Source organism: Salarias fasciatus, chromosome 23 (assembly GCF_902148845.1).
Source record: "Salarias fasciatus chromosome 23, fSalaFa1.1, whole genome shotgun sequence".
Lineage (NCBI taxonomy): Eukaryota > Metazoa > Chordata > Actinopteri > Blenniiformes > Blenniidae > Salarias > Salarias fasciatus.
Window position 1 is genome coordinate 17,121,549 of NC_043766.1, and position 25,958 is coordinate 17,147,506.

The following is a 25,958-nucleotide window of genomic DNA, read 5'->3' on the forward strand; positions in this document are numbered from 1 at the left end:
TACACCAGGCTGGTTAGGATGATGGCTCTGTGTCTGCTTTCCAATCCATCCTTCAAACTTGCCCCCGTTGTAATTGCTAACGCTGCATGCATTGCTGTAAAACCTGCCCTAATTAAAATCTTAGTTCCAATAACTGCCAGACTAAAGAGATTTGCCATAAGCACACACTATTAACTGTTGAGCAGAGAATGAGGGGAGATTATGTGTGTGTTCCTCATGAGTCTTATATACAGTACGAATGAATGTAGACATCAGCAAGTTAAACTACACCAAGAAGAAATGCATTCACTTCCCGCATAGCAGCACCTGAAGTGATCTGGACACAAACAGGCACCACGTCGGTCGTGTACAGGGATGTCGTGTGTCCACTGGTGATGAGAGGGAGGAATAGGGGCGAAGCTGCTGCAACATATCAAAACGCATTGATCCAGATGCACAAGAGAAGTGGACGTAGGGAGGGGGAGAGGGAGTGGGGCCCAAGCTATGGGCTGAAACTGAAGAGGAGGGTAGAAGGAAAATGCAATGAAAGGAAAATTCGGAGAAAAGCCTCGATGTGAGGGACAATACATAAAGGACAGAACGAGAGCAGATGGCGGAGGCACATGGCCACTACGAGGGAAACAATTAGCATAGCATCCCGACCAAACCACGTGGATTTAACGGTCCAAAGTAAAGAGCACCGTGATCCCTTCTTCCTGTTCCTCCCTCCCTCAGATCAGATCTCTCTAACAAACACCCTTCCCCCAGGCTTGTTTTTCTCTCCTTGTAGAGAAATTTGTGAGGCGTCTCCTCGAAAACAAGAATAAACAGTGGACATATTATTTACCTGTAGAGAGCCACTGTGGGTAAAACATATCACTCAGGTATACGTCACATTTCCCTTCGTCCCTGAGATAACATTATTTAAAGTATTACCCAAACCTTTTTTATTTTAAATCAAAGATTATTCCTATTTTGTTTATTAGAAGAAAACTCAAAAATGATGTTACACAAAAATTCTTCACATACACTTACATTTTTCTTTCCATTTATATAATAAAAAAAAAGGTAAATCTTTGCTCTTATTACTATAGCATATGCTATATATGTATACGAAAAGATGACAGAACAACAAACACAGAAACACTGTATAAAATGAAAAATAACTACAGGATGTGACGTTTTTGACAGACGGAATCTTTCATTTAATTTTTCTGTCCTTTATTGTGACGTGTTTCTGTATGCATACCTGCATAGTTTTTCCACCCCAAATAAGAGAGAATTAGGAGATTCTCCACCACTGCAGACTCTTAGAGATGACAGGTAGTGTCTTTTTATGTTAAACAATACATTTCCATGTAATAAACAGAAGGAGCTGGCGCTGTTTACAACCAGTGTAGCTGAACTTAAGCAAAGTGATAGAGTCAATATTCAGGTGCAACTGGCTGAAAAACAATTCACAGGGAAATGTAGTAGAAAAATAAATCTACACTCTGTTGGTTTGTTGTGATCACTGGCTTCGGTGCCCGAGCAACAATACGCACTCATGCATGCATGCATACAAACCAACAAATGCTGGATGTGGCATATTTATGAAAATCAAGGTACATCACCAATACAATTGCAAAAAAATAAAAAATAAAAAACCTTGAGCTGGGAAATAATTACATGCAACTACCTGACCACAGACCACATAACAAAGGCTTGAGCCTGAGATGAAGCTTTATTATTTACAAATAACACAATGTAGGTTCCAAAACTGCTGCAGGATGATGTCGCCATTTCATTCCAAAAAAACAAAAAAACAAAAAAACATTCAATTACTGCTATGGCTGCAGAGTGAGTGTAATGTAGGTATTCAAAGCAGAGTTCAGAGGGGCTAAGTCTTCATCCAGATCCATCTAGATGCCAGGTTCATGTGCATGATGTCCCTTCAGGGGTCTGACTGAAAAACAAACTCAGGCCCAGGGATTTACACAGCGGGTGACTGCCGCAGAAGAATGGTCCAACCACAAACTAGTACTCACTCGTATCATGTCACGATGCATGCATGCGTGTGTGTGTGTGTGTGTGTGTGTGTGTGTGCATAATACATGTTCAGCAGGGTTTAGGACAAAAGAAGGAATATAGCACATACATTACGCATGGGAAAATAGTGTCAGGGGACTGAAGAGGCCCTACTTATCCTTAGGGGCGCAGGTGTTGTTAGCAGAGGCCCCTCTAACAGGCAGCCGGAGCGAGTGGGTGGTAGGCACACAAAGAAAAAGCCTTTCAGTGAAACACAGCAGCCAGAGGTAAACAGGGAAAAAGCCAAACTGGCAGACACTACCTGTACCTCATGGTCTGCTGCCGTTACTGTTGCTGGTCATACATCAGGTATTAAAAAAAATTCCAACTAAAAAATAAATAAAATGCTCATCAAACCCAACACTGTGATATTTGCATTTTGATTCTCCCCATCCCCCATTTAAAATATCCTACCTGTGGCAACAACAACCTGTTAGGATCTGTGATTAAAACAGACATTTATTGTTGCTTGTTTTCTTAAGAAGGCTTTAGGAAATCCCAAAGTGCTGAAGTTTACCTCCAAACACAAAGATGCTATGAACTGAAACTTTAGCTTTAGCAGTTATTGACATGTTTGTCCCACTAAATACCAACAGTTTTTAAAATGAAGGGTCAGTGTGTCTTGTGACAGCGTCACTCCTAGTGAACACCATATTTTTTGTTGAGAGACACTAAAGGTCGATGACATTGAAAATAAGGACAACATGAAGACAAGCAGAGAGTAATACTCTATATTTCTACTCAATGGAGAGTCTCGTATTAGCATGGTGTGTTCAATATGAAGTGTAGCTAGTTTTTCTTCCTATTTCACTGCCTTCTTTTCTGGAAGAAGAAAAAAAAAAGCTCAGTAAAGCCTAGAACAAGCACCACCAAGCAGCAGTACACAGAAGCACTTTTATTTTTAATTTAACAGGCAGCTGGTTTTCTTTGTTGCATAACCACCAGTGGTGTTTGATGTTTGATGGAGACTGGGAAACAAAAGGCCAGATTCACGACTCAGTTCTCACAAACTTCACAAAAACCCTGCCATTATATATCATCTTGTTTAGATTGTCACAATACAATGTGACATCTGGAATTTCTAGTCCATACACTGTAATAAGTATGACATTATCAGATTTCTGCCAATACACAGTACAGTTTAAATTGATCTGTAAATCAACTTGTGATGCCAAGAACTAGCAGACTTGGTTGACACATGCATGCATGTGCCTGTAACCATCTCACTTTGATCAAATCATGCTCTTTGATGTAAAGATAATTTGCAAAGAGATAATTCTACCCAGGCTGTCAGCATATGATTCTGATATCTTGAATTATTCCTGTAATTGAAGCTTGTAACAACACTACAAGACTCAACTGAACTGTGAAAACAAAGATCCTCAAGTTCTTTATAAGTTCAAAATCCATCACAGTTCCAGTGCTATCAAGGATAACTCATTATTAAATCCTATCATTAAAAATAATTGTATCATCAAACACAATAAAGTCATTGATCCAATCAAACACACCGATGAAAACACCCAGGGCTGTTTTAAAGGACATATCCAGAAAACACTGAAGGACAGGAGAAGAATTTTGTCTCTCCTTGCTGCCAAAACAAACATAACGAAAGCATCTCAGAAAAAAAAAAAAAAAACAGACTGCCTGCAGCTTTGCTGGCTACTGTACAGTTATTCTAAGAAATTCTGCTGGTGTGCAGATTTGTGCATTTGTGTAACTGAGCAATAGCATCCAGGCATGATGAGTGGAGAGCAGTTTGTGGCATTTACACACTTGTATGGTCACAAAGTAACAGGTGGGTTCTTTAACATCTCACACACACTTGGAGATGAGTCTAATGGAAAGCCTAATGAAGTGAGAACGTCTACACCGTTCAGTATTAAAGCATAGAAGAACAAACTTGTGATTTTTCATTGTGCAGCAAAACCCACATTTATATGGTTAGCTTCTAAATATTTGCTTCAAAACCCCAAGCCCACTGTACTACAGATATGTTGTTCTGTTACATTACATTAGATGGGCAGAGGCTAGCTGGGAGTGTGCACGAGCGTGTGTGTGTGTGTGTGTGTGTGTGTGTGTGTGTGTGTGCCTGTGCTTGCGCTCACAATGCGTGTGTAATGAGCGTAATGAGATTGTGAAAAGTAGAATGAGAGATAAATTCGATCACTGTAGAAGGAAGAGTCGGGGCGGTCATGGGCTGAACGGTTAACAGGAGACGGTAAAAAGATAGTGGTGACTGATGCTATCAGCAGCTATGAGCAGCTCCTGAAAGAAGGAAGTATTCACGGATGGGCCTGGTGACAGAAGCACAGAGAAAATACCACGGTTAACAAAATACTACCTGAAACTACAATTACTATAATACAGGTTGTGGTCTTGGGTCTACTTTAATCAAATCAATCATTTATAATCAAAGGAATGGCAGAAATTTTTGGATGTTTCACACAAGTGAGCAATCGCACAGCAAACCGATTCCTAAAGAAACCTAAACAATCAGTCCCTATATGCTCACATTATGATACTTTACTTTTGTAAGTATTATAAAACTCCAAGCAAAGAGAAAACCACAATGTCACATTTGAGCAAATGACATCTATTCTCCGCTGATATGAAATGCATTGACACCAAAATTCGAAACTGCGCAGCTTTAAAATCTTGCATCTTGCAGAGGTGTGGTCAGCTGGCACAGCCAAAGACTGCCATGCATCACCACAGCAATTCTCCTGCTTTCCAGAATAGCACTATTGACTCATTTATCTCTGTCAGTGGTACACATGAGACAAAGAAACAAGAGCATCTGTCTCAATCTACACATACTGCCCACTGTATGCAGCTATGGAGCATCAGCCTGTCCCGCTTACCAACACGTCCCGTCGAAAGAGAATCAGGGGAGAAGTTTGTCATTCATTCTGTTCATTCATCCCCCCATCCATCCATCATACCACGTCTTCAGGGCAGGTTATGTCATCTTGAAGAAAACCAACTGGATGCACAAACTTCCGCACTGCAAGAAGTCATTCCATTACACTAACCAAATGATTCAGTGATTTTAACTACATAATATTTTCTCTGCCTTGTTATGGGTTAAAAAACTTCCGTAATTGCTTAACTTTTAGCATGATCATGAAACTCTTGATCTGATCACTGTCTCAAACAAATACAATGCTTTCTACTTTGGGGCACTTTGAGTTAATTTCACTATATTCTATAACATTTCATATTTCCAAAAAATATTTTGCGTCGAAAGTATTTTCCAGGATAATGTTAATATCCTGGATAACTAATTATGCAGCAGAATTCTTGTTCTCTTCACAAAATTCCAAAACAAAAGTTTTCTAAAAACTTTTAGATAAGTGCATTTATAACGTCATTTTTATGACAAAAGCATTATTTTACAAACCCTGGCTTGTATACAATTGCCCACTACAGACAAGTTCAATTTCGAGGTAAAAAACCCTTGAGGTCTTATCTGAGCTGCCATGCATATCTTTTCTACTTTTCATCAGCAAGTGAAAAATACTGAAGGATATTACAAATGCAAGATTGCTCCCATAACCAATTTGGAGGAACTGTGGGAAAGACTCACGGAGTAGGATCCATCTATGCTCGGTTAGTTACCAACATATCATGTGCATGTGCACACTCCCATATACTGTACATAGATTCACCCAAACTGCCACCGATCCACAATCATTTGTTCGCAACTAGTTCAGTGGAATTGGTCTGAGGGGCTCTCCTCTCCCTTCAGCTGCTGCCTGCATCACTTCAGGCAGGAAGGGAGATGGTAGGAGATAAGGGGGATCTACACCAGCATTCCTCCAGGGGCCTGAAAATGTTATGTGGGCAACAAGCAAAGTCATTTCTTATCAGATGTTTCATAAAGAAACCAGTTTTTCAAAACAGTGATGAGTTTTGCACTCATCTTCCATTTATAACACAGGACCATATAAGTATGAAGTTGCAGTGTGTCATTTCTTTGTTTTGTTTTGTTTTTTTTGTTTGTTTTTTTTTATTCGAGCACCAGCCACATTAACAGAAACAGCAGGCCCAAAAAGGTTATTGTGTGGACATGGTTAGCTGGCTGTGGGCTGACGGATGGACGGATGTTGTTGTCGTGTGTCTGCCAAAGTCAGCTGCTCCTCCCTCGCTATTGATATGAATTACACTGGATCACATGCTTGCCGTCCACACACCAGAAATACTGTGGTTACAGTTGATCTCATTAACCTAAATTGTGTGCTTTGTAGGTCAGATGCTGGCAATGAACACTCAAGCAAAGTAAAAGTGGAAAATTAACAGCACATGATGGCAAACTTACTGAAAGGGTGAGGGGGAAAAAAATCATAGTTCACTCTACAGATAACACGGTAGTAGTGAGGTGACATATGGATACACACAGTTTGCTCATACAGACACAAACGCATGCACACATGCCATTGGAAATACCAGCCAAACATGGCTGGAGGATTCATCCACGTCGTGCATGTAGAACAGACAGCAGAATGCAGTACGTCTGAATGACAGGCTGCGAGCTGAGCACCAGAGCACAACCTTTTTTAGCTGCAACAATGACACCACAAGGCCCAGAGCAGAAGCGGCTGGAGAGAGAGAAAACAGCCAAGGCATGCTAAATATTAGCTGGGCTGGACATCAATCTGTGCTTTGATATAGACTCGAGCACAAGTCGGAAGAGACTAGATCACTAGTTCATTGTCTATATTAAGGAAAAACTATTGGCCCAACACTGGCTGTGGTCACATGATGTTTTTTAATTTGGAATTGATTATTCTGAATAATTCAAAATAGAAGCACTGTCCTTAGCATTGACATGGAAAGAGTAATTCCAAATTGAGGTTTACATGGAAAACAGATATAATCATCTTTATTTAATTTCGCTTAAAAGCTGGAGTTGGGAAGTTGGGAAGGGTTCTGATTGGACAGGAGGCGGAAGTGACGTATATACGTCTACCGGAAGTAAAAAAAAATTCTCCTGACGCTCCCATTAAATAAATCGTCTTCGTTAGTGTCCAACACTTGCTCCAAAGGGCCATCCTGGAAAACGTGCATCGTCACAACACAACGGAACGAGCATGCACAGAACGACCAGGATTAACTTAAAGTGGAGTAAAGGTTTAGACAATTGTGTAATTATTTAGCTCTGCTTTAAAGTCAAAACAAACCACCCACTTTATCCAGAATGAAGTTTGATTCTGAATAATCATTTCCATTCAGAAATAGGTGTTTACAAGGTCATTTTAAAGTGAAATCAAGTTTTATTTGGAATTAAATCTATCATGTAAACGTGGCCAATGTGGCACAAGTAGTATAATAAATATTACTTTCCCACTGAAACTAGCGGGTTGACCCATGTTTAAAACCACGGGCAGACCCGCTAACAATTGTTAACTGACTCCTCTCCCACGCTACGCCCACGTCATCACGCAAAATACCTCGTCAACCCGGGTCTGCCTTTCCCCAATGAAGCCGATAGGAGGCGAGCCGTTTAAATCCCAGGTTGCTTGAAGGGTTGGTCGACCCGGGTCGAAATGCCGATTAAACCTTTTCCCACTGCCATGAAAAGCCAATTATTAGCAGGTTTAAATGGGGTTTTTGGCGAGTGGGAAAGGGGTAAAAGCTTCAGGATCAAATACTCTGGAAAATAAATAGCACTTGATCAATAATGAAAACATTTGTTTGATATAATTTGAGTCTGGGCTATTGTGCCCTTCTTGTAAGGTAATGCGTTGGTTACACTGAGCAGAGTCATAGTGAGTGACAGACACAAGAATAATGATCCATGCAGCTTAGAACTGTATGAGAGAAAAGGGAGAGGAAACTTCTCTGAGTCACTGACTACTGATGGAAACTAGACCATACTTCCTTAACAAACAAACAAAATTTTAGATTTCTGCCAACTACACATGGACTGTGAACCAACATGTTCTGACCAATCACACAAGGAGTCACTCAAGACGTGCACCAATCACAGGCATACACACTGCCAAGGCAGCCATCTTTAGTAACAGGAGCCAGGGCTGACAAGTTTGGTCTATCATTTTGAGGCCCAGAAATTCCTGCATGTCTGCATACCACAGCGTGCAAGTGGGATGAAGAGGAGGGGAGGAGGGAGGGAGAGAGAGAGAGAGAGAGAGAGAGAGAGAGAGAGTACATAGAAAGAAATGGAGAGAAGAAGAAAGGGAAAAGGGGGAGTGCAGAGGAGGATCTTTCACATGAGGTGGAGCATCAGAAGCAGTGAAAAGAGTAACAAAAAAAAGAGTAAAAAAAGTGTTTCTTCCCCTTTTCATTATTCTCTTTTCACATTGTTTGATGTGATTTTCCAAGCTATTCTACAAACATCTAAACCATGTTGGTTAAAATTTAAGATGTTTTCATTCCTCACGAGTGCAACAGGGCCATCAAAGTGTTGATCAGCATACTGGAAGCATGACTGCATTCTCTCTCAAGTGCAACACATTTTTCCTGTGACTACTTCAATAAAGTCAGCATGGTGTGAGAGATGACCACTGAAAAGCAATGGGAACTTTTACTGCAGCTTTAAAACCCTGTCTGATGCATTTAAGCAAGGAATGAAGAATTACCAGAGCATTTTAATACTTGTCATGCATATATAAAATACCACTCAAGCTATCTGGACGACAGTAAAGATGGCAGAAGAAGCTTAGTGACATTATTGGTTTAACATTTTTATGGCATTGCTTTTATCATTCAGGATCCTTGTGGCATTATCAGAACAGATGAGTAGAGAGGGGAGAATAAAAGGTTTCACTGAAGACTGAACACAGCATGAACCAAAGATGTGTACACAAACCAAACGGTGGATGTGACAGGCATCAGAATCTCCATCTCCAAGAGGAGTGAGCTATGAAGAAATCCCAGTACGTAGATTGTGAAAGATGTATCTTGTAATGAATACATAATTTTTATGCTAACGTACACATACGTGACCCTCAGTTCACAGTGCCAGGTTAAACAAAAATTCTTGTCTCAATATCAAATTATACTCAATTAAAATGCTATCTTTGCTTTGCTTTGATTTTAAATATTACTGTTAGTAATGAACTATGCAACATTCATATGAACACAGGTTGTATGTTTTAGTTTTGCGCAGGAGCTCCAGACAGAAGAAGAAAAACATCTAACGGTATGACAGAACTTCAGGACATTACGGGAAAAGCACAGGTTTCAATTGTGTTTCAATGCTGGCAGTTACAAACACTATGAAGCTACACCTGTCCGTGCTTCACACAGACGCTTCCTGTCGATGTAAGCTCTACTGTGGCCACGTACTTCCCCGTGGATACAGCCACCAAATGGCATTTCAAACCTCCACTTGCTCACCCCTGACATGGGTGGTTCGACCTCGGGTCACATTCTTCCAATAGTATGCCACTGCATTTGCCCACCCCGGCCACCGTCAACCCTGATCTTAGGTGTCACAAAGATGTTGCCTTAAATAGACAAAAGTTCTCTGAACTGAAGCTGCTCCATTACAAGCTGCACACACAACGGTGGTCACCATCAAAGCGTCGCTTACTGAGAAATATGCTCCTCTCTCAAACACTTCACACACTCTCGGTAAAACTAAACTGCCCAGAGGACATTGTTTTTTTTTAGCCCTTAGACAAACCTGTTAAATAGTTCAAGGAAAAAAGGCATTTCTTGAAAGCTGAGGACATGTTGTTCACTGGAGTGGATAACCTGGGTCTGGACAGACCTACACGGAAAGGATTGAGAGGTCATTCCAGGATAAACAGGTTCAATTTAGGAAAAAGTTGATTTCCAGTGCTGATTTTAGAGGCTTTTTTTTTTTAAACATGTTTTGGAAATTCATTGTTCCAGACAATCACTGGCCATATAAACGAATGTAAAGGTTTCTAAAAAAGGTGTTGAGTACTGAAAGAGTTCATAAAACGATGTAAATGCATCAGGAGGGCATAAGCTCCATCGTCCACCCACTGAAACAAACACTTTATCGACCTGCGGGAAATACTGCTCTGCAAGCAAGGTAACAAGGAAATTCTTGAGAATTTGCAAATATCCAAACATCTTAGGACTCCTTTCAGCTGAGTCACAGCACCACCTCAAAGCCACTCATTAAATTCCAAGTGCTTGACGGAGCAAAACCATTACATACTACAAATACAGCACATGCTAGTAGCTGTGGTTACAGACTATGCTAAGCCCCGAACACGTGGTGCTGAGATCCTCCATGCATGTGCTTCAGTGAAGCAGGACCATCGCTGTTTGTTTTACAATGTTTAAGATGTAAAGGTAGATTGTTTCTGCTTTGATTCAGAAGACTGAGCTCCTTCTGGATCTTCACTATTTCAGATAAAGTTCATATTCTTGTTGGTAGGTATTATTTCGTAATTCATGTGTAGTCTAAATTTTAGAAAATGTGTTTTATTATAGCCTTGGAGTAGAGTGATGCTACTCCAAGGATGATTATGCTGTGAATAAATGCAAGATAACTTACGGGTTAGAAAAAAAAACAGGATTTTTTTTTTTTTTTTTTTTTTTTATTATCTGTTTGCAGAGTTGGGGGTAATGCATTACAGTAATGGTTTTACTTTTTTGGTGTGAAGAAATTACTTTACTGGACTACAGTAATGTGCTTTTCTGCGTTACTTGAGCCATGTTTGCCTTGTGTGAAGTTCTGATTTTTTTCCATGGTGAAGTCTGTAAGGTGACAGCGATTAACATTTCATCTCACTCTGCATTTTGTTCACAAGTCGCGATACTGTCATTACGTGATGCACTTTACACAATACAGTTTCTGCTTTTCCGTACACAAACCCGATGTGCAGCTTCTACAAAGAACAATGAGGTCCTCACTGCTCCCCACTGATCAGCTGCACCCCGATGCGTCACTCCATCCACTCATCAATCCGATACTGGTTATTGTCCTTTTCCCCTAAAATATAATCTATAGATAATATATGTAGTTTTATAATTCATTAACAGGTTCAAGAGAGTGTGACTTGGTAGGTTACAGCCTCTGGCAGCTATACAGTGTGAATTTTCTGTCTGTTTAATAGCAGCATTTCCTGTCTCCTTCTTAGGGTTTTAAGTGCATTTCTGCTTTAGTTTCACAGGAAAAATTCACCAGACTGTTATTTTTATATTTCTTGTTGACAATTTAATATTTTTATTTTGGAAATAAATCTAAAGAGAAGTTGGTTCAATTTTTAGGAGAAGAGATTTTTTCCTTCATGTTTCCAAACGCCTGTGTTATGAGGCGTGTGTGCTTATTTCCTTCCACAGACAGGGATATTGATCTTTCCTATGGTTTTACATTTTCCAATAAACACTATGTGGACAGGATAAGTGATGATATGGTGATGAAGTTTGTCCAAGTATCCACACAGTGAATTAAAAAATGGTAAAATAAAGTAGTAAGTACTTTAATTACTTTGCAAATGCAGTAACTAGTAAAAGTAATCTTATTACAATTACAGAGGTAAAGAGTAACTGGTAATTAATTACTTTTTGGAGCAACTACATCAACATTGCTTGTATGTAATAAAAACTGGTCTCCAGAAACTGTTTTCTATATTAATTAAAAACAAAGACAAAACAGAGACAGAGGTTGTTTAACAACCCGACACTGTGACAGATGGCACTGTAGGTTTTTTATTCTGGTAGTTCTTCTTTCCACTGCTCTTCAAGCACAATTATTGAAGAATTCTACAAGGCTCATTTCATTAAAGTTAAAGTCTTCCTCTGATTCCGTAACACTTGTTTTTAGGGTAAAATGTCTAACTTTTGTGATACTTGAATTCTCCAGGTTATCACTGTTTTTTCTTTTTTAAGACTTTTTTGTTTTTGTTTTAAGCAAGTAAAGGTCACATCTTGGTTTCTTATGCAAGATGAGCTTTTGTAACGTATTCCCAATCAAACGTGGAAGTTGTATGTGAATAACATACAGCATGACCTGCTTTGCGATCGTTCTTTGCCCAGCTGATAAGTAAAAAGCTGAGATGCCACAGACATTTTTTGGTGCTCCTTTAAACTGCTTTTTTAAGTTGCAATGCAACTCTGAGGAGAGTAAATATCGTTTTAGTGTAGGACTTCAGTGAATAGCTAAAAAAAAAGAAAAAAAAAAAAAAAAAAAAAACAACGATTCACTCAGATGTCTAAATAAAGCAGATTTCTCATGTTGAATGTAAATATATTCCAAATAAAATTAAAAAAAATTTGCCATAAAATATATAAAAGGCAGATGAATGATTTAACTATTGTGATCAGTGGAAGGCTTCAGAGTTCAGATTAAACTTCCACACTAGCTTGAATGCAACGTCCACCACTTGTGAGAACTACTGTGTCTGTGTTACAATGTGAGGAGTGTCTTTGTTTACCGACGAAAAGAAAATCAGCCAGTAAACCGTTCATCACACTCTGTTTTCATTGTTGAGCCGCTGTGACTCTTTTAGTGAGGACTAATCTACAAGAGCTTCACTTTCGGACACACTTCCAAAGATTTGTGCCCGGGCTAAGACCTGTGTTTAAGTTAGAATTAGAAAGAAGGGTCGAGTAGAGGTATTTAGCTTAAAGGTTTAGATTATGTAAAGACACTTAAGCATGATTATTATCAATGTGAAGGCTTGAGAAGAGAGAGAGAGAGAGAGAGAGAGAGAGAGAGTGTGTGTGTGTGTGTGTGTGTGTGTGTGTGTGTGTGTGTGTGTGTGTGTGTGTGTGTGTGTGTGTGTGTGTGTGTGTGTGTGTGTGTGTGTGTGTGTGTGTGTGTGTGTGTGTGTGTGTGTGTGTGTTGTTGCTGTTGTCAGAAAAAAAGAAGCAAGCCTTCATCTGATCTCCCCAAAAACCCGAACCCTTGACCAGAGGTTCTTGTTATTTTGCAAACACTATGCAATCTCCTGATTGCCTCTTTTTATCACTATGAAGCACACTGTGCAGCACCCCGGTGGCTTGCATGAGCTGGAGACTCGCAACTTGCAAAATGACTAATGAAATAAACATTTGCAGCAAATGTAAGATCTTGGTATTTTTGTTAAAATGGTGAGGACCTAGAAAGCCACAAACATGTCAAACAATTTTTTTAGTTTCCTTTAATATTTTCCTTTTCTTTGTCATTGCCAGGTTTTCCACTTGGGTTCATTCATTCAGCTCTGTAGTGGGAAGTTATTTGAACAAAGGCAGGAAGTAATGAGGAAGTAATTTTAAACAGTTCGGGCTTTGAAATCCGTCACCTGGCAGAATGCCTTCCTTTGCATGACAAACAAATCCACAGCGAAACAGATAAAAACATACACTGATATCCAATATCTATGACTTAACAAATAAGATCCTTTCTATATATTTGGAAAAATGCAGAGGAAGCTTGACATAAGGAACATCTTGTTCTCTACAGTGCAGCAACAGTAGCTGTACATGTTGTTTCAGTCTGCTGGTATCCTCAGAAGCCCCCATCCTCTACTCACTATTGGCTACTTCCATTTCTACTCCAAGCCCGTCTCATGGCTAAAGAAAAAAAGAAAAAGTGGGCAGTAGAGTCAGTCTTGTGTGTACAACTCTGTGTGTGCTTGTTGTGTGTGTATCAATGTAACACGTCTGTGCCTATGCATGTGCAGTGTGTCAGAAAGTGTTTTTGTGTGAGAATGCGTGTGTGTGTGTGTGTGTGTGTGTGTGTGCGTGTGTGTGTGTGTAAAGCAGGATGTGGGAGTGCCAGTCCATTGATGAGCTGGAGGAGAGAGGAGAGAGATAGCTTTCCAAATCCCCCCGGGGCGCTCGGCTAGCACTGCCTGCCTGCTACTGTCTCTCTCGCATGTGAGCACGCGCAAGAGCGAACACACACACACACACACACACACACACACACACACACACACACACACACACACACACACACACACACACACACACACACACACACACACACACACACACACACACACACACACACACACACACACACACACACACACACACACACAAATGTCAGCTTATCAAAGTTAATTTGGATTTCCTAACAAGGATGCAAGCTGCCGGGAAGGAAAACACAAGAGCATGATTACTACCTCTCCCCATCCATCTGTCTGTTTCCATCCTTCCATCATCTATTCCCTCTTTCAGTTTCTCTCTCTCTCTCCTTCAGCCTTATAAGATATTCATGGTAATTCAAAGACATGTAAGAGACTGCGTCTGTATGTGTTGATGTAAAGGAAGCCACCAATGAAAGGCTTGAACTATCGCCGACAGACAGCATAAAAGGAGAGCGTAATTGTATCTATGCCAATAAACGAAAGAAAGATGAGAACAAATTTGAGGGAGCGTCTCGCTATCAGGATCACATCAGATGCAATTCACTTTCCTAATGTTCAGGAGTTGAAACCGAAACTGAGATCAATTCAAACGGCATCACTGGACAGTATTCCTGTTTGAATTAACAAGAGTCACACTTTTCCCATCAGATTTATGTCAAATTTGTTTTTTATTCTACTGATGTTATCAGAGGTACTAATTGTAATTAACAGCTGTGATCATAAACAGCAGTCTCCCCATTTTTTTCTGGAATTTTGCAGTGTTGGTGTAAACGAATGTGTGCCAGACTCCCTCAAGCATCATTATTTCAAGTTAGCCGCACTGCCAACTGAGCCCAAAATGGCACATGTTACACAAATACACATTGTATTACCCTGTAAGTGTAAACATGTGCATTACATTATGTTTTCCTCTCACTGCTTATAAGTTATTTAATTAGCTGTATAACAAGCTCCCACTTCCAGGCAGCCGAGTTAATTCCAGCGGGAAAGGAAACACAGCAAAGGGTATGGTTTCAAGTTCAAATCCGCATTCGCCGGAAAAGCATTTGGGTCAAAGTTCAAACTGCCAAAAGGCAGCAGAACGTGATGATTTGGCTCCATTTTTTAACCATTTTTAGACACAGTCAGTGAGACAATCGAGCAAATGCAGCCTTTGGGTGTTTACTGTATGTACTTATTTTCTTCTCAACTCGTCAAAGTACTTTCGCCAACTGTCAATTGAAGAAAAAAACCAGACCAATTTGCATGAGTGTGTGATCTGGAGAAGTTACAGGCATTTGGTGGGCACACACGACAAACAACAAACCGTCTCCACCAGATGGAGGCTCGTGAGTTAAGCGGAGTGAGTACATGTCCAGAGGTTGTTGTCTCACATATTGGTAGCACATTAAATATAACACAACATTTATTGAATGCAAAGTTACCTGCATACTGATCTTAAAGTGAGAGATCAATAAACATCACGAATGTGCTGCAGTTTGGGTTAAAAACCCTGATTTCAGGAATATAAAAATACTTTGTTTTCCTTGAGATCGCCAGAGATAAACTGCATGATAAATACAGGGTTTGTAAATAGCTGTGATATTAAATGCAAAGCTAAATGATAATTGGTTATTCTCGTAAGAATCCTCACCGTCCATGGTGTTTTAATCCTAAAAGCAAACTTTCAGCCTTGTCAGACGAGAGATGAAACACCTTAAAAACCTCAAACAAGTCCAGAACAAGTTGGGAATCACCCCTGCCTCCACATCTTTTAATTCATACCAAGGGAGTGTAACAAAGCTGTTATTATATTTCCAGAAAGAAAGACTTAATGAAAAAGAGAGTACATAAATAGATAAGTATTTCCAAACTGTGGCCGCCAAATTTTCTTGCACAAAGAGGCAAAATCATAGCTAATAGGAGCACCTTTCAATTATGAAGCACTTCTTTACAACACCAGCACAATTTAAAAAAAGAGATTTTATCACCTTTGCAACTGAAACATTGTAAGGTTTGTAGAAGTAAAATTAATTTTATTACTGCTGTATTACATTGCTGACATTACACTGTAAAAGTGGATTAATGTAGTGGCCAATGTGTGTTTTCTGCAATGATAATTTTAAAAACTGACTTTGAATTATCTGATCTTGGGTGGACGTATGGTTGCCCTCAGGACATAAAGTTAGCGATTGTAGTAAACTAACACTTTTCATAGTATAAATTAATTGTCTGATGATGATGATGATGATGATGATGATGATGATGATGATGCAATATTGCATCAACCATTATAGTTTCAAATATGGATGAGGAGTCTTATTATTCATGATTGGGAGTCCTCACAATTAAAAGGATGCCTGATCTAACACAAACTAAAAGCCTCTACAGTAACTAACACCTCTGCGCCAAAGACGCGGAAGAAAAGATCAAGCAAGTCTGGTGAGGAGCCTGACTGCAGACACTTTTACACCCCAATTAAGAGGTTGGGCTAGCAAAGTGTTTTTGTTTGGTTGTGGGTGAAGGCCAACAGAACACTTCGTTGAGCGTCTCCATCCTTAATACTGTCATTTTCTTTCTCTATTTAGACTCTTAACTTGGCCACTCGCCACTGAGGCAAAAATGTGTACGTGTGTGGCTTTTGAGTGTGTGTTTGTGTGTGTACCTGGGAGCCACACTTGAAATGCCCCGCCATGTTTGTTTTGCTCTGTTTATTTTGCTTTACCCAACCCTTTTTCTTCCCCTCCTGGCCTCCTCATCTGGCCCCAGTCTTATCCAAACTGATGGTCCACTTTCATTTGATAGCATATGAAATAAAACACTAATGGAAATGTCACTGTTGAACATTTCCATTACCAGAGGAGACTGTGAAATCCAGCTGAGAAAGCATGACCGTATTGTGGATGATATGTGAAATGCACGTGAAAGACTTACGATTCCCTTAGCGAATCAAAGTAAAACCTACAGATAGTAAATGAACAATTAGAGAATCTGCTCATTCTTATCTGCTTGTAAATGTTAAGCCAGAGGCAAAAAAATTATTACTATATTAACTATTCTTTGTATAATGCACACAAAACCAATGTGTAAAAATATCAGTTTGTAGTTTTAAGAGGGGTTGGATGAGGGACTATTACTTGGCCAGTCACTGAAACTTCCTTTCGAAGTTTAGGTACAAAATTCCCCTCTTTGGGTCTAAACAGTGTGTTGGCTTCCTCAGCTGTGGTGTAAAGGTATGCTCGGGTACTGTTGCCCGGACACAACTTCAACCATAAACGTAAACACAAATACTACAACAAAGATAGATAGAGACTTTTTCAGCTCAGACAGAAGAGTCCGCATGCAAGCTGTGAGTGAAATTTAAAAGACAAAAATGGTTCAGGCTTACAAAAATTATTACAAGCATAGATAGGATAACTTCTGATCATGTCCTCTCACCCTTCCCTCACTTACTTCTATGAATAATTGTAATAGTTTAATCTTTAATGGAGGCAGGCAAAACTGTTGTCTTCTCAGAGTCAGTACTGCTTCTCCAGGAGTCTTTTCACCAAACCTGCGCATTGTGACAACTGAGGCTATCTCTCGTCGGGGGGAGAATCACGAACAGGTGAGGCACATTACCACATTTTGACTGACCACCAATAGCGGCTTAATCTTTCATATTGTGGCAACTCCAGTAGGTACAATAATGGGGCTGTTTTCTTCTTCCGTGGCTTTTGTCATGGGGATCTGAGGCGTCTTTAGATCGGAACAATTGAAAACAACAAAGTACATGGGCATCGACTAGGTGAACTTTGACCTGAAAAGCTTTCTTTCCTCCTGGATATGTGTGTTATGTTTCTGTGTGCATGAGTTGTGCAACCACACTGCTGGCTTGTGTTTGAGGCTGAACACAGTGTGCCAGGTCTCAGTAGCAGATAGGGCCTTATCTAAACAGATCGACTGTTTGTGCCTTTTCCCTCTTTCTGTCATCTGTCAATTTTACCATTTGTTTTCTTTTTATTTTGTTTTTAATTGCTTCACTTTGCAGCTCTCATCCAAAGCCTTTGTCACTTTGTTTCTATCAATCAAGCCTTTTTTCTATCTCTTCAGCTAATATTTTATCTAATTAAAACCTACTTTCCTTCTCTTTTTTCCCTTCTTTTCACAAATTTAAAATTCAAACAACTATCCAAGGATGAACATATCTGCTGCTAACAGCCAACTCATAGTGAACAAGAGCTTCAGCTGTTGGTTCAAAAGCAAAACACAACATCGTTTATCTCAAAAGCAACCTGATAAATAGTCTTTTTTAGTGGTTTGTTGATTTTGTTCTTCACAGAAAAATCTTCTTCTATTTTGAAATAAAATTTGTCATTTTAGTCATCTTGGAAGTATCATTGTGAAAACATGCTGGTGGACAGAGGAGAAAACATGCCTATATATTGACAGTCAATCTCAGAGTGAAGCAGATCTAAAAGCGTCCACTTCTCCTTCACAATATGTTTTGAGCTTCAGTCAGTAGTGTTTGGACACCAGCAGCCAACTCTTTCATACTACGATTTCACTGACAAGCTGTAATTTTGATTTAGAATTTCTGAGAATATTCTGTATATAGATATACAGGGTCATCCAGAGCATTTAAAGTATTTGGATTTCTTAACTACTTTTCAAACAAATTTCAATTGGTAAAGAAAAATGAGCTCCAGTGCATTGAACAATTTTTAGCTTTCAAAGTTCAGTGTACAAGACAGGCAACACTACCTTCTCATAACGCAGACAGTTACACTTGATCAGAGTGCGCAATTGGACTGGAAGAAGGAAAGTAAACAACCACCAACATTCAATAGGGCAACAAAGCCACAGTGACTCATAGCAGCTTGTAAAAGCTGAGAAAATTGTAGCCTGCGTTTGACAAAAACCAACTACTGTACACACAGACTGCACATCTGAATGGCAACTTGCACAAAGTTGTAAATATGCAGTGTACACATCCACACAAATTACATATGCACACCACAGAAACACACATACAAGACTGAGATAGCAGCACGGGGCAGTACACGGCAGTTCTCATTCACACTGCCAGGACTGGCAGTAAGTTACTTATAAGTTTTCTCACAGTAAAAAATGACATGTCTCAGTATGCACTCATGTGAGCGCAGGCACGCACACGCACACACTCTCTTTTCCTTCCTGCTTGTAAGGAGCAGTGTAAGATCAGAGGAATGCAGGCTCTCCCCTGGCTCTTACCTAAGGCAACTGGAACCCCATAAAAACACAACAAAAACAACCCCACAGTTTCCACTCACACATAAACTTTAATGCTCCGTCTAATGTTCCTCCACTCTGCGCACAGGTCTGTGCGCACGTGTACATCACATTTTGTAAACTGTGTGTTTTCATTCACAGAATCTTTAATTAAAAGATCTTCCAGTTTCCGCAAGCCACTTCCCTGCCATGCAGCATATGCATGAATGTGGAGCGCAGTCTCAAATGGGTTTTGCCTGGAAGTCTCTTTCACTTACACACATAAATATTGATGTTATTGCTCAACTTTCACTCCTGCTATTTCTTTATTACTTGCCATATTCTAGAAAATCAGTAGTTAGTAACGTAAAGCCTGACTGCATATGGCCAGAAGGCATTGCATCATGTTCTAGAAACGGCTCTTCTTTGACTAAACTTGCTGTTTACACAGAGCAGGGCACCATAGCTGTTCCACCAGCTCCAATAAAGCAAATATAGAAAGGAAACTCACAAAAAGTTAATCTTTGATATACTATACACAAACAATTAATGATCTTTTTAATTTTACACTAATTGTATTTTAACTTGTAACTCTGTGCTACATGTCAGGCATGAAATTGCTCTATAAATAATATTTGATTTGATTTGACCATTTCAACAATTTGTAAAAACTTTTTAGTTATGTTAGCAAGTTGCTTGACATTTAGGAACAATGACATTGTAAAATGTTCAAATAACAATCCCTTCAAAAGGTTTTTGAATAGTACTTGTTTTTTAAACTTTATCAAAAAAAATTTTGATTAATGTGGGCCTAATTATACATGACACTTGTATCTGAATTTTGTGCAATTAATTGTGTGATTTGAAACTTTTTACAGCCGACTAACAGAGTCTGGGTTAGGGTCAATCAACACAACCACAAAAACCTACAAAAGTGCCCACATTTCCTGGATAATTGATACAAATGTGAATGCAGTGCACTTCAACTAAAATCCTGTGTGTAAGAGGGAGACCAAGAAACAAAAAGAGCCATTTACTTACTTTCCCAACTGTGAGATCTTTGCAATATTATACACAGCCTATATAGCCGTGTTGAAGAACAACTATGGCCAAGGTTGTTAGGTTTTGAACACTAGCGTCTCTGCCAAAGACAGAGGAGAAAAAAAACAACACAAGCTATAATTGCCTTGAAAAATAATAAGCATTTCTCTGTGTCTCACACAGAAGACATTCTCTGTGGTAGCAGAGGAAAGAGTGACAGGGCTGAGAAGGTGCATATCTTTGTTTCATTCCTCTTTTATATCAGCACAACTTCTGACAAGTGTGCATACTGTGCTGTTTACTGCCGTTGGAAGAGTACATTGGTACACCAATCTTTGTTTCATTACAATTTTGTCCCATAATGGCTACCTACGAGTGCACCATTCCCTGACTCAACAATGTAGTTGAGTCATTTCGCACATCAAGCAGATCTCAAGCCCATAATTACAGATCACTTGCCCACAATGCTCCAGTCAATGAATGCTAATCGGAGGGCGTGGCACGTCCACGACCCTTGGCTGCTTATATTAGAAACAGCCCTCCGCATCATGGAAATCATTACATAAACCATTTGGAATGAAAACATCAGTCGCCTCAATTGATTTCTGGCAGGAAAAGCCTTCTATGCATATTCTCATTATGTGTCTCAAAGGACGGCTTTACAATGAGCAGCCTGATGGTTTCTGGAAAGGTACTATACCATCACGCCTGCAGACAAGAACCTGTCAATATGAATACTTTTTTTTTTTTTTCAAGCAAATATAGTATAGAGAGCCATTGGTTTTTTGTTCATCTGAGATGTAACTGACTTTCTATGAAAGGACTACATTAAAACAAAAAAAACAAAAAAACAAAAAAAAAAACCTACTTTCATTTAAGTTTTGAAGAAGATTCCTAAACAAACACTTACTTCTCTGGCAGTGATTCTGCGACCAGCATCGTCCCCTGAAGTGTCCATTGATGGTGCTCTGAGGGCAGATGGTCTGGCCTTGGGCCGTGCCAGGACACACATCCCCGCACTCCCTGTCGTTCTTATTGGCCACAATGAAATTGTCCTCCACAGAGTCCAGGATCTTAGACCAGTCCAAGGTGGCAATGTAACACAAGTCGGGATTCTTCTCTATCCGCACTGCGCCACGGGTGATGTTCATTAAGCTATGGAGGCCCACCTCTTTCAGCTGCAGCATCTCGTAGAGCACAAGGGCGTAGTTGAAGAAGAGGTTGTTGCCCCTGATGACAGTCAGATTGGGGAACAGCTCACTGAGGCTGTCTAACCCATAGACCCTGAACAGCAGCACGTAGTCAGTCACTACTCTCAGTTTCGGATAACTAAGGCCCCGGAAGTCTTCAGTCTTGGTCTTGAACATGAGCAGGATCTTTAGATGGCCCTCGATGATGGTGCACTTCTCCAAAAGCTGGAGGTTGGTCACATTATTCCGGATGTCTTTACTCTGGCAAACTGGAGAGACAAAGAGAGACGGAGAGAAAAGATAGTGTCAGTTATCACTCACTATTTATCATTTATTTACTGGCCGATTCCCGCTTCACTCAAGTGGTTTTTGAATGAAGTCCTCACATTCAACAGAAAAATTCAACAGATAGACTTAGTTCGTTAATAGTGTTGGTAAGCACTGCAGTGTGTAAATTGTTAAAAAAAAAAGAGGTACTGAATGTAGCTTGACATTTAAAGAAACATTACATTTAGCTCCAATGGAAAAGTAAAAAGTTGATGGTTGGAACAGTTTCCAGAGGTTTTAAGTGCTTGGCAATCTTGACTGGCATATTTTTTTCATATGAAAGAATCTCAAATACACCAGTGTCGTTTTTTTATGATTGTTATCATTATCGGTTAAAAAACCCACTAATTCAATTTTCCATTGACCGATGCTCCCACAACAGGATGCTACCGCATTTCTGTTTTCATGCCATCAACTATTCCAAAGGTTAAAAGTGGAAGCTAGATGACTACAGTGCTTTTTGGAAGAAAAAACTAAAATGATACATATTAAGTCTGCTAATTTCTTTAGTTTTCTCACTGGACCATTTCAGTTTATCATGTTTAGTTCCTTTATCTTATTGTCAATTGAAAAAGAAGTAATTTTAAAAGAGCATTACTGTGTGAATGGAGGCACGTTATTACTTGTAATAACTACACTGTGGCTTGCAGAGACGGTCCAAACAGCCAAAAGGTTCGTCCTCAGTTTGCAGCCGTATTGAATCAAACGGATATGAACACAAACAGATCCTTCTTTTACCAGTTAAGCCATGAAACCACCAGTGATTTGCACTAAGTAGAGCAGGGCCATTCATGAAGCAGCCTCACTCTCTCAATTCCCCCATCTACAATCTGAGAGGCTGCGAGCGTTGGCTGCCTCCCGCTTCCCTCGTTCTCACACACAGAGTTTCTCTCTTCTCATTGGCTGCAGGGATATTTCTCAAGAGAGGAAATTATTGTATGGTACCGTCTGATCTGAATGAAGCAGACATGAAGGGGTTAATAGAAATGAAGCCTGGAAGCAAAAAGCTTATCCATGCTCATTCATACTCTTTAGCTGCCACACACACACACACACACACACACACACACACACACACACACACACACACACACACACACACACACACACACACACACACACACACACACACACACACACACACACACGGACCGGCATGTTACACACAAAGCACGCACATCAGAGGAGTGGAGAATTCATTAGCAGATAGTTACTGTGGGAAATGTACAGAGAAAATGCATACTACTCTTACTTGGTCTAAATAATGAAACTGTTAAATTACTGAATAAGAGGCCAGAAAGCCTCCCAATTTAATGCAGGAAAAATATTATTACCATACGAAAGTGAGAAGCTGTTCATGAAGTACTTACTACACAAATGCAGTAGTCTTCAAACACAGTCACTACCTTGACCAACAATCACGCATCCCATTAATTCAACACATAAAAAGCATTTATAAAATATTCAAGTTCATCTGTCCAGTCTTATGTGAGACCAAGTCAACTTCAGATTAGATGTATGGACTACTCTTTGGCCTACAGCAACAAAATTGAGCAACTTTTCTCTTTAAAAGAGTTTTGAGTAAAGTGAACAGACTGCAGTCTGATGTGGGTGAAGCATGATGTAGTGATGGGATGCAGGGTTTCAATACAATTCTAAAAGCCTGCAGTGATGCCACACCCATTCGCATAAACACACCCATAACACATTCTGGTAAGGAGGTCCCGAGCAGATCAAGTGATCGGAAACCGGGGCCAATCGCATGATTTTCAAATGATCGGAATCATGTGGAAATGATTGGATTTAACCATACAAAACAACAAATATGACCATGTTCATGTTTTAAATTCATTCCGAGATACAAAGCATTTGTTAAACGGGATGACAATAGCTCATCAAATCGGTTCAGGGTGGCTGTGCCTGCTGGCAACGTCATGCTATGGCAACTCCACTCAGACAAACTACTTTGCACCCCAAGTCAGATGTGCTTGGTTAAAAGCTACTCCTTGTTTTCTTTATTTTCATTTGTTCATTCAATTCACCTTTCTTGGTAAAAAATTAGCAAAACTGTTCTTCAAAGAAATGCAATCCCATGAAATCTAATCAGCCGTTTCAATAAACATCTTAAAAAAAACCCTAATCCCTAATATAGTACCCGAGTGCATCTAGTACCTTCACCCGCCTACACCCACAAACAAAGTATCGGATCGGGACTCGGTATCGGCAGATACTCAAAACCAAATGACTCTGAGGCAAAATAAAGTAATTGGGACATCGTTACATTCTGGTAGCAGTCACATCTTACATATGTTTTCAGCATGAAGAATCATTGCACGTATCACAGACAGGTTAATCTAACCTTTTTACTTGAAGTCCAGACTGCCTTGAAAAAAAATGCTGTAGACTCAATCGCTCTACAATCTTTGATTTGATCAAATATTCCATTGGGAAAAATTGCAAGATCTCGGGAACATACAAAAGCACGACCCATGAAAAATAACAGCAATGGTTTATTTTTCATGTCTAATCTAAATCCTGACAACTTCAAGCTTTTAAAACTTCTGAATGTGAAATATGTCTTTCTATTGATGTATCTAATTTGTATGGAACATAACAAACATCCTTTACCTGTAAGAAAAATACATTACACTCAATATTTCAGTTCCAAATATTCTTGAGTGAAAGAATACAATGCATTAAAATACATTGCAAACATGACAATGATAATACATATTTTAATAATACTCATAACAATTTCTGTTTGTTAATGAAGAGAAGTCTGGAGTATTTGCCAGTGCTAAAAAAACAAAAAAACAAAAAGCCTTAATATCACAAAAACAATCTAATGCTCTCAATGTTGACTGCTGATTTCAGGAAAAACAGATGCTAATCACACTAAATCTGTATAACTTTCCTGTAGTTTATTGGTGTGATCACTGTTTACTTTATCAAACTCTATTCCCATGTGATCACAATGCACAACTAATTTAAAAAAACAAAAAAACAAACAAAAAAAAAAACAGCTAAAAGTCCAGTGGTGATGCAGCAGTTTGTTTCCTCCCAGTCATTATTGGCTTTCATGATTTACCGGATGTAAGCTACCGATTAACTTCCCATACTGTTAATGGTTAGCGAGACAAACATGTCAACAATCCAGGTACAAACTCTAACTAACATCACGTCAATGAAGTGACTTCGAATAACGGAGCACTGCCAATGAAACCTGATGACACTGACGATTCAACCACAAAGCTTTCTTCTAACCGCCTGTTTGCAGTTACTCAGACTGCAGCTTGCCTGAACAGAAAAGTGAAATGAGGACATGAAAAGAACTGAACATATTGTTTTATCTCTGAAATAAATCTGTTAAATTTGAAATAAAGATTCTTTTTTTATTATTATTATTCTGCATTGAGTTGTTCTGTTTCATCACTCATTATCAATTATTCTTTAATATAACTTAAATCACTCATAATGTTCTCGATAGCTTGTTGGATCCAAGAAATCTATCAAACTGTCTGACTCATAACACTATACATGCCAGCATGTGAGAAACTGTAAATATTTCATTTAAAATCTGAGCTTTCAGTGACAACTAACTTATGCAATGAAGAAAAAAATTGTGTAACTAAACCTTTGAAGCAAAATGTTGACTACTCAATCTGATAAGAGCCATACACACAGATACACACATCTATAGCCCTTTAAAATCTATTATTCTCTTCAGAAAACCTGCGTGGAATCACAATCGATGGCATGAAAATGGTACCGATAAGTAAAAACTGATATTTCGTTTATATTTTAAGCATAAAATCTTCATATATTGTGGAAATATCTGACCAAATGAGGACAATTATGTTGAATTTTAACCCGAGAGAGTTACCTGCAAAGAGACATGTGAAAAAAATCATGCTAAAACAAATTTCTGTTAAGCCAATGTTATGGAGAAAGTTAATGTGTTAGTCGTTCAAATTAAAAAGCCTACCCTAGGAAGCCATGACTAAATTTCTCTTTGGTAGACCTGTTTATGGATACAAAAGTTTCTTTTAGTTAAACGCCTTAATTAAATACTGTAAATAATTCACTTAACATGGTCACATTAAAATATTGTTCTACACTTGAGCCTATTGGAGTTCTCTGAAAGAACGTCCAGTCACCATCAATATGACAAAAACCACAGAATGATGTCAAAAACAACTGTGTGCTTATTCAAATCCATCCACATTTGTGTAGACAAGGCCTTCTACTTCGACTTTGCACACTTCCGCATCCAGCCAGCTTTTCCCAGCAGCCAAAAACAACTCATAAAAAGAGGTCAATAAATCAATTTTAGCTGTGAAGC

At 39.2% G+C, this 25,958-nt stretch overlaps 1 protein-coding gene across 1 annotated transcript in view; it reads right to left on the reverse strand.

The window, feature by feature from the left end:
* The window catches only part of insrb (insulin receptor b), an 80,789-nt gene that overhangs the window by 31,613 nt on the left and 23,218 nt on the right, over positions 1-25,958 (reverse strand). The window contains exon 2 of the mRNA XM_030083355.1: positions 21,010-21,558. Coding sequence (XP_029939215.1) covers positions 21,010-21,558 — 549 coding nt within the window. The remainder of the gene's footprint in view (positions 1-21,009; positions 21,559-25,958) is intronic.